The 14,704-nt window shown below is 44.3% G+C and overlaps 1 protein-coding gene across 47 annotated transcripts in view; it reads left to right on the forward strand.

The window, feature by feature from the left end:
• Nucleotides 1-228: 228 nt before the first annotated feature.
• Nucleotides 229-14,704, forward strand: part of LCOR (ligand dependent nuclear receptor corepressor) — a 155,142-nt gene continuing 140,666 nt past the window's right edge. For 6 of the 47 annotated variants that reach the window (XM_063780904.1, XM_063780903.1, XM_063780908.1 and 3 more), the window contains exons 1-2: nucleotides 254-381; nucleotides 1,388-1,461. Coding sequence is in view for 16 of the 47 variants with exons in the window: in XM_016919005.4 (XP_016774494.3) it covers nucleotides 1,024-1,100; nucleotides 1,388-1,461 (151 nt within the window). In the remaining 31 variants the exon portion in view is untranslated. The other 41 variants (XM_016919009.4, XM_063780928.1, XM_063780920.1 and 38 more) reach the window with 35 other exon arrangements.

Here is a 14,704-nt window from a genome sequence, read left to right on the forward strand (position 1 = left end):
GGCGCCGTCCCGGGCGGCCAGAGGCGGCGGCAGCCGCGGGGAAGGACGGCGGGATCGCAGCCCGGCGGGCGGCGCACGGGGCGGGCGAGCGAGCGGGCCAGCGAGCGGGCCCAGGCCGCCCCCGGGCCACGCCGGGGCCACGGTGAGGTGAGGCCGGCCCTGCCCCCGCACCGCCCCCGGCGGGAGGCGCGACGCCCGGGCCGCGGGTGCGTGCGCGGCCCCGGGCGACGCGGCTGGGCGTGCGCGGGGCCGCGGCGGAGGCTGGGCCGGGCGGGCGGCAGAAGATGGCGAGGGTGTGTAGGCGGCAGCAATGCTCCGTTGAGAGACGCGGCTTTCGGCAAGAACTGGATTCGTGGCGCCACAAGCTCATTCACTGTGTAGGTGAGACCCTCCGCCGACCGCCGCCGCCCCTCCGGCCGCCCCGCCGCCGGTCGCCCCAGACCAGGGAGGAAGCTGGGGAAGTGGCAATTGCTGCTCCGGCCCGCCCGCCCTCTTTGGCTCGAGCGTCCCCCCTTCCCCCACCCCCCGGAGTGCGAGTGCGCGCGACCTCCAGGCGGGCTCCCCCGCTCGGCCGAGCGCGCGCCGGCCCCTCCCCTCCGCGCGCCTCCCCGGGGCTGGGTCTCGGCGGGAGCGCGGGTTCCTCCCCCTCCCGCTCTCCATCCCCGCCTGCTCGCTCTCCTCCCTCCCCGCTCCCGCCCCTGCTCCCGCTCCGGGCCCGGCGCCCCGGCGCCGCCGCCGGCTTATTGTGGCGACTCGCCTCGCGGCGCTGCCGCTGTACTGGGGGTGGCGCGAGGGGCGCGGGCGTGCTCGGCCCCCACCCGCGCTGTGGCCGCCGCCGTCCTCCTCCTGCGCCACCCCTCCCCCACGCGCGGGGCGCGCCCCCAGCTCTGCGTGCACGCGCGGCGGGCTGCAGGCGGGCGCCCGGCGCTCGGGCGTGTGCGAAGCGTGAGGTGGAGATGGGGGCGGAGGGAGCCGGAGCTGTCACAGTCCCCGGGTGCGCCTGACCGAGCCAAGTGGGGTGTCATGGCCGCGGGGGGCAGCGGCTGCACTTCCTCAGCGGGCGGCGGCGGCCGGGGAGTTAATCCTCGACGCACGGGTCGGTGTGTGCGTATTTGTGTTCGGTGTCGTGCTGCGGGAGGAGGGGGTGGGACCGGGTCCGACCGAGGAGCCCCGGCGGGGGTCGCTCTCGTCCCCTCCCGGGGATTGGCCGGAGCCGCAGCCTCGCCCGAATGCCCCGTCCGCCCCCCGCCTCCCGGACCTTGGGCCGCCCTCGGGTGGCTTTTTCCCTGCGGGCCGGAGGGAGCGCGGACGGGGGCGCCCCGGGAGGGGCCGGGCGGCCGAGCTGCGCCTCTCACACTGTGTGTTTTGTCTGTTTTTCTCTCCCAAGGTCCCGTTTCCCTCTGTGCGGCGGCCGGCGGGACCATAAGGGCTTAACTCATATATTTAACCCCCCTCCAAAAAGTAAGTGGCCCGTGTGGTGTCTCCGCTCCGCCCGCCGCCCCCTAGCCCCAGTCCATCCTTGTGTCTGACTCTCCTGTCCTCCAGCATTGTTACTTCCCTGTCTTTGCTTCGGTGCTGCTGGTGTGTGGGGAGATGCCCTCTCGTCGTCCGCTGTCCCCCACGCCCAGTCCTCGGGGAGGCCCAGAATTCCAGCCCTTTCTCCCCCAGGGGAATATTCTTGGGAACCAGGTCTTTCCCGGCAGAATCTAGGAGAGTCTATCCGTTCGCTTGGGCCCCTCATCCCCTCCTTCCCGACAGGGTTTCGTTGGAAGGAATTATGCAAATCCTGCTTTCTGGTGTCCATTCAGCGGCAATTTCATGCGGTGAGAAGTTCTCTTTGTTGTGCGAGGGGGAGAACAGACACTGATTTAATAGACATATCTGTTGGGGGGAAGGGTGGAGGGGGTGTGGAGAGGCTCAGTTTGGAAGAATTACAGCACTTGGTTAGCTCAGTGTCTTTGTGTTTGAGCCTTCTGGCTTGACAGGAGGGTCTGCCCTTTACAATGTCCCACAAGGGATGTTTTCGATAATAGATTAAAAAGCAAAATTGAAACTTTAAACAAGTGAAAAATCAGGTAACCTTTACTTAAAGAATATACGCCTTTCCATTTCTACAGGGTTTCATTACGAAAATGTATAGCGTGAGTTTCGTTAAGGATTTAGACTGTAACACCGAAATTAATATAGGCAACAATGCTTTAAGGTATCTGATACCAGTTTGGTTGTCCAAAGGTTAAAAGTGCATTTTCAAACATATGCTTGTGCAAATAATAAAGGCATGAGTCAGTTTTTTGGTATAATTCGTCTCATGAATATATTTTAAAATTCCCCTCCTGCCAATCCAAGACCAGTGCTGCCCTCCAGGAAACAAACAACCTTTTGCCTATCAGTTATCCTGTACTCTGCTCTATCTCTGCTTGTTTTATTCTTTCAAAGTATTATGCATGTACTAAAATGTTACGTCGGTTTAAGTACTTTTTGAATTACTTGGTATTTCGGACTATCATAGAAGAGAGCATATAGCAGGTTTTGAGAAGCATGAAATGAATGCGTTTTCAGAATTGTGGATTAGTATCAAATGCTGGAATTGTTTTGAAGAATTTTTAGTTCTTGTGTGTTTTACATTTGTTAGTGATTGGTTTTTTCAGCAGGGCTTTTTAGTCTTTGAAAGATTTTTAAATTTATAATGTAGTCCTGTCCTGTAGATTTTCTGAGTTCCATGTTGCTTTAATTTAGATGGTTTTAATTAGTGTATCTTATTCTAATTCTCTTTGCATTTAATCCTGGGCTCCTGCCTCAGGACCCCATTTTTTCAGTCATTGCTAGTTAGTGGTTAGTTACTGCTGCTTGACAAGGTGTGTTTTTGTTTTTGTTGTTGTTGTTGTTTTTTCTTTTTTGAGACGGAGTTTCGCTCTTTTGCCCGGGCTGGAGTGCAGTGGCGCCATCTCGGCTCACTGCAACCTCCGCCTCCCAGGTTCAAGCGGTTCTTCTGCGTCAGCCTCCCGAGTAGCTGGGACTACAGGCGTGCGCCACCACGCCCAGCTAATTTTTGTATTTTTAGTAGAGACGGGGTTTCGCCATATTGGCCAGGCTGGTCTCGAACTCCTGACCTCATGATCCGCCCGCCTCGGCTTCCCAAAGTGCTGAAATTTACAGGCGTGAGAGCCACTGCGCCCGGCCGTGTTTTTGGTTTTTAAAATTATGACTGATAAATTATTTCTGTAAATATCTGAATGGAATATCAAAATTTTGATTCATTTTTTGAAGGCAAATTTTAATCTGGTGATCAAATTTCTTAAAGCATACTTTTAACTCCAAATTTCCACTTTAAAGATAGTAGAGTTCAGAAGATTATAGAGTCCAGAGTGCAGAGCAATATTTTAATCTGAGCAGTAACATATATTCATAGTCTCCCAACTAAAATCAGTGGGGCCTCATATTTTCTCTTTTATTATATGTAATTTTGTTTTTTAAGAGGAGAGTTCTAAGTAAATTAATTGTAGTGTTAAGAACTTTCTATATTTAAAAGGACTGGCAGTGATCCTTATGCAATTCAAAAGGTAACTTGTTTACTTCCAGATGTAATAATTCCTTTTTTAGTGGGATTGTCAACCTGTTTGTTTCTCTTGACTGATTATCTTAATGCTTTAGGGTCATTCCGTTTCTGGAAGGTATTTAATTTACAGCAGTTTGGATTAAAAATTAATTCTCATTTCTAAAATCGAATTCTCCCTTCTATTAGTACTTTTTTGGAGGGTGTGGGGGCAGGTGGTGGTGGTGATGTTGCTGATTAAATGATTAGGTTCAGTTGAATTGGAGTTAGTCCTGGGTTCAGACAGTGATTATGATCAAGATGGTTGATATTTGGTTACCAGGTGATTATTAAGGAGTCCTCTGAGACTAGGATGATCAGTTTAGATTCCAGGAAGATCTAGGCTCTCTCTGCGCCTGATATGATGTAACCTTTTGCTTTCCTGCACCTTGCCCTTGCTGTATTTTCAAGAAGCTCTTCCTAATGTGGGGAAAGTTGTGGTGATTTCAGCTTAGCTCTAGCTTGGCTAAAAATAGGACAGCAGATGAGTCTCTTTGACTTTCAGAAAGTTATTTCAGATTGCCCTAATTTCCTCAAATGTTCTTGTAGCTGGAGCAATTCTAGGAAGTATTTGAACAATGCCATTTTTTAGTCTTATGGTGCTACACAGGGGGGCCTGGAATTTCTTACATAGTGAGAATTGGTTATTTGATGCCACTTTTATTTTTATTTAGAATTTTTTTTAGAGACAGGGTTTGGCTATGTTGTCCAGGCTGGTCTCAAATTCCTCCTGTCTCAGCCTCCCAAAGTCACTTGCCTGATAGAACTTGCCACTTCAGAGTACCTACCTGATCACTTAGCTGTTTGTATTGATGCTGTTTTTAGGATGAAGGGCAGTTAGGTGTTTACTTCATTTGAATAAGCATCTGTTTTTTACCAGGCACTGTGGGCAAACAAAGTCTGGGAAAGTTGCCTCAACCTTCAGGAACTTTTAAACCTTAGAGAAAATGTAATGTAATCAATCAGTTATTGTACAAGGCATAGTGTGTCATATGATGGTGCAAGCAAATGCTAGGGGTGTTTAGAAGTGAAATCTCTCCCGAGTTGATGGACGATTTCGTGAAGAAGGTGGTGGATTTTTGCTTCGTTCTGATGGAAAAGGCATTCCATTCATGAGAAATGGCATGAGCAAAAGTGGAGAAGGACAGCAATGACTTGTCAATTTAAACTGCAGTTCATGGTTAGTGTAAGGGATATACACATGATAGGTTTGCAAAGGTAGGTTGTAGGATTTTCTAATGCAGGTTAGAAAGTGGAGACTTTTTGTTGGGCAACTTGCAATTTGCAACACGTTTCTTTCCTTAGCTCAGGGGAGGAATGTTAGTTTCAGTTAAGGATTTCATTGTGGAACTCTACAAAAATGACACAGATTCTTTTTTTTTTTTTTTTTTTTTTTTTTGAGACGGAGTCTCGCTCTGTCGCCTAGGCTGGAGTGCAGTGGCACCATCTCAGCTCACTGCAAGCTCCGCCTCCTGGGTTCAAGCCATTCTCCTGCCTCAGCCTCCGAGTAGCTGGGACTACAGGTGCCCGCCACCACGCTCGGCTAATTTTTTGTCTTTTTGGTAGAGACGGGGTTTCACCGTGTTAGCCAGGATGGTCTTGATCTCCTGACCTCGTGATCTGCCCGCCTTGGCCTCCCAAAGTGCTGGGATTACAGGCATGAGCCACTGCGTCACTCTATGTATGCCCAGGCTGGAGTGCAGTGGCGTGATCTTGGCTCACTGCAACCTCCACCTCCCAGGTTTAAGAAATTCTGTGCCTCAGCCTCCCAAATAGCTGGGATTACAGGCTCGTGCCACCACGCCCAGCTAATTTTTTTGTATTTTTAGTAGAGATGAGGGTTCAGCATCTTGGCCAGGCTGGTCTTGAGCTCCTGACCTCGTGATCCACCACCTCGGCCTCCCAAAGTGCTGGGATTACAGGCGTGAGCCACCGTGCCCGGCCGACAGATTCTTTTTTAAACCACCTTTACAGGGACAATATTATCATCCACAAGAGTATTATCTTCTAAGCAAGCTCATTTGGAGGTTATGCCTTCCATTGCTGTTACAGACCTATTTTTGGAATACCTTTAGGATTGGCAGATTATCATCCTTGGAAGTTGGAGTTGGTGTTTGGAAAGAGTCAAAAAGTATTTGCTGTGAAATGCGGCAATTAAAGGTATATGTTAAATAATGGGATTGGCTTTCTTCCCTGGCTTGCAGTCTAGCTCGGAAAGCTCAGCAGAGGGGCTTGATTTGTTTCGATGTGCCTCTGAACCTCTCTCTTAATTCATATTTCCTGTAAGTCTGTCCATCTGTTGTGTGGAATCTCAGTTTGTGATATTGGATAGATGCAAATAAGCAAAGCTGTTACTTTTCATAGTTTCAAATGAAAAACTCAACATCACTACTGTATAAATTATTTTCTAGTCTATCTGTGTTTATTTTTAAATTCCTTTTACTATTCTATACACTTGCACATTGCTCTGGGGGTAAAAATCCAATATAAACCATTAGCTCATTTTATTGACCATTCTTGTATTCAGCAAGTATCCCAAGTACAGTGGTCCATACCTTGAATTTTTTTTCACTTTTTAAGTGAGATATAATTCACATACCATAACAACTTAGTGGGTTTCAGTTATTTCAAATACAAGGTTGTACATATATCATCACTGTCTAATTCCAGAACATTTTATTTTTATTTTTTTTCAGCAGTGGGGTCCTGCCATGTTGCCCAGGCTGGTCTTGAACTCCTGGGCTCAAGTGATCCTCCTGCCTCAGTCTCCCAAAGTCCTGGGATTACAGGTGTGCGCCACCACACCCACCCTCAAAACATTTTTATTTCCTAAAAAAGAAACCCCGCATCCATAGGCAGTTCCACATTCCGTTCTTCCTATGATCCAGCTCTTGGCAGCTACTATAATTTGTTTTCTGTTTCTGTGGATTTGTCTATTCTGGACATAGCATGTAATTGGAGTCATACAATATATGGCTTTTTGTGCCTGGCTTCTTTCACTTAGCATAATGTTTTTAAGATTCATTCATGTTGTAGCATTATCAGCACTTTGTTTCTTTTATGGCTAAATAACACTGCATTGTGTGGACATACCACATTTTGTTTATCCGTTAATCAGTTGATGGATATTTGGGTTGTTTCCACTTCGGGGCTATTATGGATGATGCTTCTCTGAATATTTGTGTACAAGTTTTTGTGTGGACATTTGTTTTTAGTTCTCTTGAGTATGTACCTAGGATGGAATTACTGGGTCATGTGGTAACTGTTTTAATTTCGTAGGAACTGCCAAATTGTTTCCTAAAGTGGCTACGGTATTTTACATTCCCATCAGTACTGTATGACAGTTCCATTTATCCACATCCACTCCAACACTTGTTGTTGTCTGTTTTGATTATATAATAGCTATTTTAGTGGGTATGAAGTCGTATTTCAAAAAAACAAGAAATAAATACAAAAAAATAAGACAAGTTATATTTCATTGTGGTTTTGATTTGCATTTTCCTAACAATGTGTTAAGCATCTTTTCATGTGCTTGTTGGCCATTTGCATACCTTTGGAGATACATTTATTCAGATCCCTTGCCCATTTTAAAAATTGGGTTATTATTTATTGTTGAATTGTAAGAATTGTGTATATATTCTGGATATACTTACAGTGTATGCTTTGCAGATATTTTTTCTCATACTCCCCATTTAAGAACAAATACAGATCAATACATGACCAGATACACTGTAACAAAAGCTAAACTGCAGGATACCTTATGAAGAGAATAAGGAGCATAGTAATAGAACGAAATAGAATTCTCAAGAAAAGCCGGGTGCAGTGTCTCACGCCTGTAATCCCAGCACTATGGGAGACTGAGGCGGGCGGATCACCTGAGGTCGGGAGTTCGAGACCAGCCTGACCAACATGGAGAAACTCTGGCTCTACTAAAAATACAAAAAAAAATTAGCCGGGCATGATGGCGCATGCCTGTAATCTCAGCTACTCGGGAGGCTGAGGCAGGAGAATCGCTTGAATCTGGGAGGCGGAGGTTGTGGTGAGCCAAGATTGCGCCATTGCACTCCAGCCTGGGCAACGAGAGGGAAACTCAGTCTCAAAAAACAAACAAAAAAGAATTCTCAAGAAAAGCTTTCTTTGTTTCTTTTTTTCTTTTTTTTTGAAATGAAGTCTCACTCTGTCGCCCAGGCTGGAGTGCAGTGGTGCAATCTTGGCTTGACTTGCTGCAAACTCCGCTTCCTGGGTTCAAGTGGTTCTCCTGCTTCAGCTTCGCAAGTAGCTGAGATTACAGGCACACACCAACATGCCCGGCTAATTTTTGTATTTTTAGTAGAGATGGGGTTTCACCATGTTGGCCAGGCTGGTCTCGAATTCCTGACCTCAGGTGATCCGCCTGCCTGGGCCTCCCAAAGGGCTGGGATTACAGGCGTGAGCCACTGCTCCCGGACAAGAAAAGCTTTCTTAAACATCCTTTCTATGAGTTATTACAATTGTTAGTTATTTGATGGGGTTATGTAATGGCACGGATTTACCTTGCTATCCAGGTTTAAATTTCTGCTTCTTTATGGTGAGGGTTCAAATATCAAGTTCAGATAATGTGGTATACTGTATTATTTAAATCTATTTTATGCCTGAATTTTGCATACCTTTGGAGATATATTTATTCAGATCCCTTGCCCATTTTTAAAATTGGGTTATTTATTGTTGAATTGTAAGAATTGTGTATATATTCTGGATATACTTACAGTATATGCTTTGCAAATATTTTTTCTCATACTCCCCATTTAAGAACAAATACAGATCAATACATGACCAGATACACTGTAACAAAAGCTAAACTGCAGGATATCTTATGAAGAGAATAAGGAGCATAGTAATAGAACGAAATAGAATTCTCAAGAAAAGCCGGGTGCAGTGTCTCACGCCTGTAATCCCAGCACTATGGGATTACAACTCCATTGCAAGAGTTTGGATAGAGAAGGACACCTTTGCTCTATATTGCCCTGTCACAAATGTTTGAATGAATCTGTTCCATTTCTGAGTTTAGTGAGAATTTGGGTAGTGAGAGGAATCTCACTAGCAGTATTTTTGAAATTTAAGATTACATTTTTTTGTTTGCATTTTATAAAACCCAGACATCTGACAAGTTATACAATATATTTTTTCTTTCTTTTTTTTTTTTTTTGAGACGAAGTCTGGCTCTGTTGCCCAGGTTGGACTGCAGTGGTGTGATCATGGCTTATTGCAACCTCTGTCTTCGAGGTTCAAGTAATTCTCCTGCCTCAGCCTCCCTAGTTGCTGGTATTACAGGCGGGCGGCACCATACCCAGCTAATTTTTTTGTAGTTTTAGGAAAGACAGGGTTTCACCCTTTTGGCCAGGCTGGTCTCAAACTCCTGACGTTCCGCCTCCCTTGGCCTCCCAGAGTGCTGGGATTACAGGTGTGAGCCACCACCCCTGGTTTATATTTTGTTTCCTGGTGCTAAGTTAAATATACTGTTTTTAAAGTGTTTGTTTGAATTTCGTTGACTCTTGGTTTCTCTGATTTTTGAATTGGTTAGGTTTGGTCTGTTACAAAGTGTCAGGTATAATGATGTCTTAAGGATGAAACTAAGTATCTTATGGGGTAGATGGCCGAATTTAAGAATCTTTTGCTTAATGGATTGTGAGGGTCAAGTTAGGAAAGCTGTGTAGTAATGAGTGGCATCTTCTAATGATTTTTGGTCTTCTTTTTATTCCTTTGTTTCATGTTTTAATCTACTTTTTGATAAAGAGAGTTGTAGATTCTTTTAGCGTATCACTTAATCATTTTTCTGAATTCATTATTGTGCAAGCCAGTGAATTTTACATAGTAAAAACTAGTATTTGTTGTCTTTACTATAATGAAGTTCTTATAATTGAGGGTAATAGAAGGATCCTGTCTGTGTAATGTGCATTTGTTAGTATAAGAGCAGGATACGTCGGGGTTTGCTAAAAGAAAAAAATGATGGCTGTAACTAGGGTTTAGACTAACATTTCAAATTTGGTGTTGGGAGACTAGAAATTAATATGCTTCAGACATGTCTATTTTAAAATTTCCTCTCTATATATTTTTTAAAATTTAGATTAAAGAAAAATAGAGATGGGGTCTGGGATTACAGGCATGAGCCACTGCTCCTGGTCTAGACCTGTCTAAAGGGACTTTTCTTTAGACTTTAAATGTTTTCTAGAGCTTAAAGACAAAAAATAGATTTTACTCAGTTGTGCCTTACAATTGTATTAAAAACTATTATAACAATACCATTTGAAGTAAAGCAGCGTTTGTTGTAATTTCTGAATCATTGAAAATTAGTCCATCACAGGCCAGGTGGCTCATGCCTGTAATTCCAGCACACTGGAAGGCTGAGGCAGGCAAGTCGCTTGAGCCCAGGAGTTGGAGACAAGCCTGGGCAACATGGTGAAACCTTGTCTCCACACAAAATACAAAAATTAGCTTTAGCTGTGTGTGGTTTTGTGTACCTGTAGTCCCAGCTACTCGGAAGGCTGAGGTGGGAGGATCGCTTGAGCCCAGGAGGTCGAGGATGCAGTGAGTCATGATTGCATCACTGTACTCTAGCCTGAGGGACAGAGTGAGACCCTGTCTCAGGAAAAAAGAGAAGTTCATCACAGTTGTTTACAGAGGTGAAGGGGATTACTTAGAAACATATAGTTGTCTCACAAGAATTTTTTAAATGTGCAGTAATCTAGATGAATAATTAACTCTTTAAAATAACATAGAAAGCAGAAAATATCAGAAAATGTATTAATGGTATCACCATCTTATATATCTGCATGACACATTTAATACTTTCTAGAAAACTTACACTTTTTTTTTTTTTTTTTTGAGACAGTCTTGCTGTGTTGGCCAGGCTGGAGTGCAGTGGCACAATCTCGGCCCACTGCAACCTCCGTCTCCCAGGCTGAAGCAATTATCTTGCCTTAGCCTCCCGAGTAGCTGGGATTAGAGGTGTATGCCACCATGCCCGGCTAATTTTTGTATTTTTAGTAGAGACGGGGTTTCACCATGTTGGCCAGGCTGGTCTCGAACTCCTGACCTCAAGTGATCTGCCCACCTTGGCCTCCCAAAGTGTTGGGATTACAGACATGAGCCACCGCGCCTGGCCAAGACTTTCTTTTTGGATTAGAAGATGTTGTGAACACCAGTATTATTTCCCATGATAATTGCTATTATTGGAAAGCCTGTTGTTTAAAAATAAATAAATAAATAAATAAATAATAAAAAAATATAGAGATGAGGTCTCATTATGCTGCCCAGGCTGGTCTCGAGCTCCTGGACTCAAGCAGTCCTCCCACCTCAACCTCCCAAAGTGCTGGGATTACAGGCATGAGCCACTCCACCCGGCCAGAGCATTATTATTTTTACTCATAATACTAGATAGTCTGTGACTGTTGTTTTTGATCTCATGATTAGCTTATTTTTCATAAAATCTGAATCATTTTATCATTATCAAAAAATGATTATTGTGTATAGTTCTCTTAGTAGGTGATTTTTTAGAGTTTTGCAGAAGGTAAAAGCATGCTTTACCTTTCCTAAACTCACAGTATAAAGGGAAAGAGAGGCCAGGCACAGTGGCTCATGCCTGTAATCCCAGCACTTTGGGAGGCCGAGGCGGGTGGATCACAAGGTCAAGAGATCGAGACCGTCCTGGCCAACATGGTGAAACCCCCATCTTTACTAAAAATACAAAAATTAGCTGGGTGTGGTGGCATGCACCTGTAGTCCCAGCTGCTTGGGAGGCTGAGGCAGGAGAATCGCTTGAACCCGGGAGGTGGAGTTGCAGTGAGCCGAGATTGCGCCTCTGCACTCCAGCCTGGTGACAGATCAAGGCTCGATCTCAAAATACATACATACATACATAAATAGGAAAGAGAAACTAAAGGGATCTATAGAATGTATCCTACTTGATAAAAGAAAATTCCACATGTGAAAATGTGAATTTACCACAAAGACATCTGTTTCACTTTACAACATAATTCATATCTGATTTAATATAGTAACAGGCTCCTCTGGTACATTTAGAATGATCAGTTGATACAAAAATTTTCTAAAAAGCTTGCTTTTTTTTCTTTTCTTTTTTTTTTTTTTTGAGACTGAGTCTGGCTCCGTCACCCAGGCTGGAGTGCAGTGGTGTGATCTCGGCTCACTGCATCCTTTTCCTCCCAGGTTCAAGTGATTCTCCTGCCTCAGCCTTCCAAGTTGCCGGGATTACAGGCATATGCCACCCACAGCCCACTAGTTCTTGTTTTTTTTGGTAGAGAGGGGTTTCACCATGTTGGCCAGGCTGGTCTTGAACTCCTGACTGTGAGTGATCCACCCACCTTGGCCCCCCAAATTGCTGGGATTACAGGTGTGAGCCATCATGGCCCACCCCTAGTTTATACAAATTTTTGAAATAAGTATACATTGTACGTAGAGGAAGCGAATGTTGAATTTGTTAAATTGAGTCATGCACAGATTCAGTTTGATGATCTCTTGTTTTTCACGTTTTTTTATTGTTGCCATTGCATGGATATTTGTGAACTTTTACCTGGCTACTCCTCTTCCTTCCAGTCAATGCAAGCATGTTTTCTTTGTTTTTTTGGAGACAAGGTCTGGTTCTGTCTCCCTGGCTGGAATGCAGCGGCATGATCATAGCTCACTGTAAACTCAAACTCCTGGGGTCAAAGTGATCCTCCTGCCTCAGCCCCTGGAGTATCTGGGACTACAGCATGTTTCATCATGCCTGGCTAGTTTTTGTTTTGTTTTGTTTTTGGTAGAGATGAGGTCTTGCTGTGTAGCCCAGGCTTGTCTAGATCCCCTGGCCTCAAGTGGTCCTCCTGCCTCAGCCTCCCAGAGTGCTGGGATTACAGGCATAAGTGTCTTTGGCCCAATGCAAGCGTGTTTTCTAGGTTGTTTGTAGGTATTTACCCTTATATCTGCCCACTGGATATTATCCTGTTTTCTTTTACCTTTTTTTCCATTTTTTAGATTCAGTATTTATCAAAGCTAGAAAGGATGACATAACTTGTTTTCTTGTCCAGCCATATCATTTAAAGGGAAAGGAATTTAAAATAAATCTTTTAGTTTGGAAAACTTCAAACATACAGAAAAGTAGAATAGTACAGTGAACAAACACCCAGCTACATCAACTAATGGCTATTCTTGTTTCATCCCTAACTGAATTATTTTGGAGCAAATTCCAGACACCATATTTAGTATTGAATCTTGGTTGTATCCTTTTGTATGGCACCATCTTCCTTTTCCCACCTCGCATCCCCATCAAGTGGTTCATAAGTTTAAAGAAATAAATAAGACATTAAATATGGAGAAGTTTTTGCTTCTGTTTTGTTTACTTGTAATGTTTCTTAAAAGCTACCATATATTGAGCATTTACTGTGTGACAGACAAGAGACCTTTGATGTTGTTAACATCTGTTTTACAGGCAGGGAAACAGATTTAGGGAGATTACAGATTTGATTCGTAATCACTCAGCTAAAATGTGGTAGACCTGGGATTGGAAATCAAAATTTTATGCTCTTTAACCTACCTACCTTCCCACCCTCCCTCCCTCCCTTCCTTCCCCCCTCCCTCCCTTCCTTCCCTCCCTCCCTCCCCTCCCGTCCCCCCCCACACCCCAAGACAGGGTGTCACTGTGTCACCCAGGCTTGGAGTGCAGTGGCATGATCCTAACTCACTGCAGCCTCCGACTCCTGGACTCAACTGATCCTCCTGCCTTAGCCTCCCTAGTAGCTGGGACTATGGGTACACTCCATGGTGCCTGGCTAATATTTTTATTTTTTGTAAAGACGGGGTCTTGCTTTGTTACCCAGTTTTCTTCAATCTTCAGCATTATGCATATGCCCTTCTTTTAGAATTTCCATTAAGTTGCCCGTCTTTGTTTCTAATTACTGATTGCTTATGTGCTTTATGTTACATTAAGGTATTTTGGTTTCTCTACCCATAATCTTACCATAAACAGGAGTTTATTCTATTCATTTTCTGTTCTCTGGCTTTGACTAGAATACCTTGCCTCCTTCTCTTCAGCTGTCACAGTCCTATTTGTGTTTCCTTTTTTCTTTTTGATTTTTTAGTTTTGTTAGCTAAATGAGTTTCTGAGCTGAATGTTTCCACTGGCTTAATTTTCCTTCTTATCTTGTTCAACTGGCCATTCTTCACCATTAACTGAGATTGGAGCGTAGGCTTAGAAGAGGGAAAGGCAGCAGAGGGTATCTGAGTGATACTGATTCTACGCCTACAGAGTCTTCTGTGTAGACCAGCCTAATTCATAGGAGTTTGTAACAAAGGCCTTTTAACAGTGTAGCTGCTTGGCCTTTTCTTCTATTGATATTCTTCCCAGAGACCTCAAGGAAGTGTGGGGTGGTGGTGGAGGGGCAAACAGGTTAAAGCAGATTGAGGTCAGGATTCAGGACTCCTGAATCTAGCCAAATGCCTTTTCTTCACTTCCAACCTTCTGTGACTTAAATTTAGTTTAGCTGGCAATATTTTAAATTGTGTGACAGAAAAGGAAGTTGCTGAGTAGTGTGTAATTACTGAGAAGGAGAAGAAATTGGATAAATTTAAAAATGAATAAAAGCTTAAAAATCAACTTAAAAAAAGATGATAACTCATACATCATTGGTCTTAGACAAAATGCTTACTAGCAGGCACAGGAAGATGTTGTGACAAAGGTAATAAGGAGAAATTCCCATCAAAATAAAATGTGAAGGTTCTTGCCTTCAGTAAGAAAAAATGAGGGGAACATCGGTGTTTATGAGTATTTCACATTTCAAATGTGGCTCTTTTGTTGCACCATGAATGATATAAACACTAATTTCCTGTGTGTTAGGTTATATGAATTTTTATTCATCTAGTAAAGAAGCTGACAAAGTTTGCCTCTTATAAATGGGCTTATCCTTTTTTTTTTTTTTTTTTTTTTTGAGACGGAGTCTCGCTGTCGCCCAGGTTGGAGTGCAGTGGCGTGATCTTGGCTCACTGCAGGCTCTGCCCCCCAGGGTTCATGCCATTCTCCTGCCTCAGCCTCCCCAGTAGCTGGGACTACAGGTGCTTGCCACCTCGCCCGGCTAATTTTTTGTA

Source organism: Pan troglodytes, chromosome 8 (genome assembly GCF_028858775.2).
Source record: "Pan troglodytes isolate AG18354 chromosome 8, NHGRI_mPanTro3-v2.0_pri, whole genome shotgun sequence".
Classification (NCBI taxonomy): Eukaryota; Metazoa; Chordata; class Mammalia; order Primates; family Hominidae; genus Pan; species Pan troglodytes.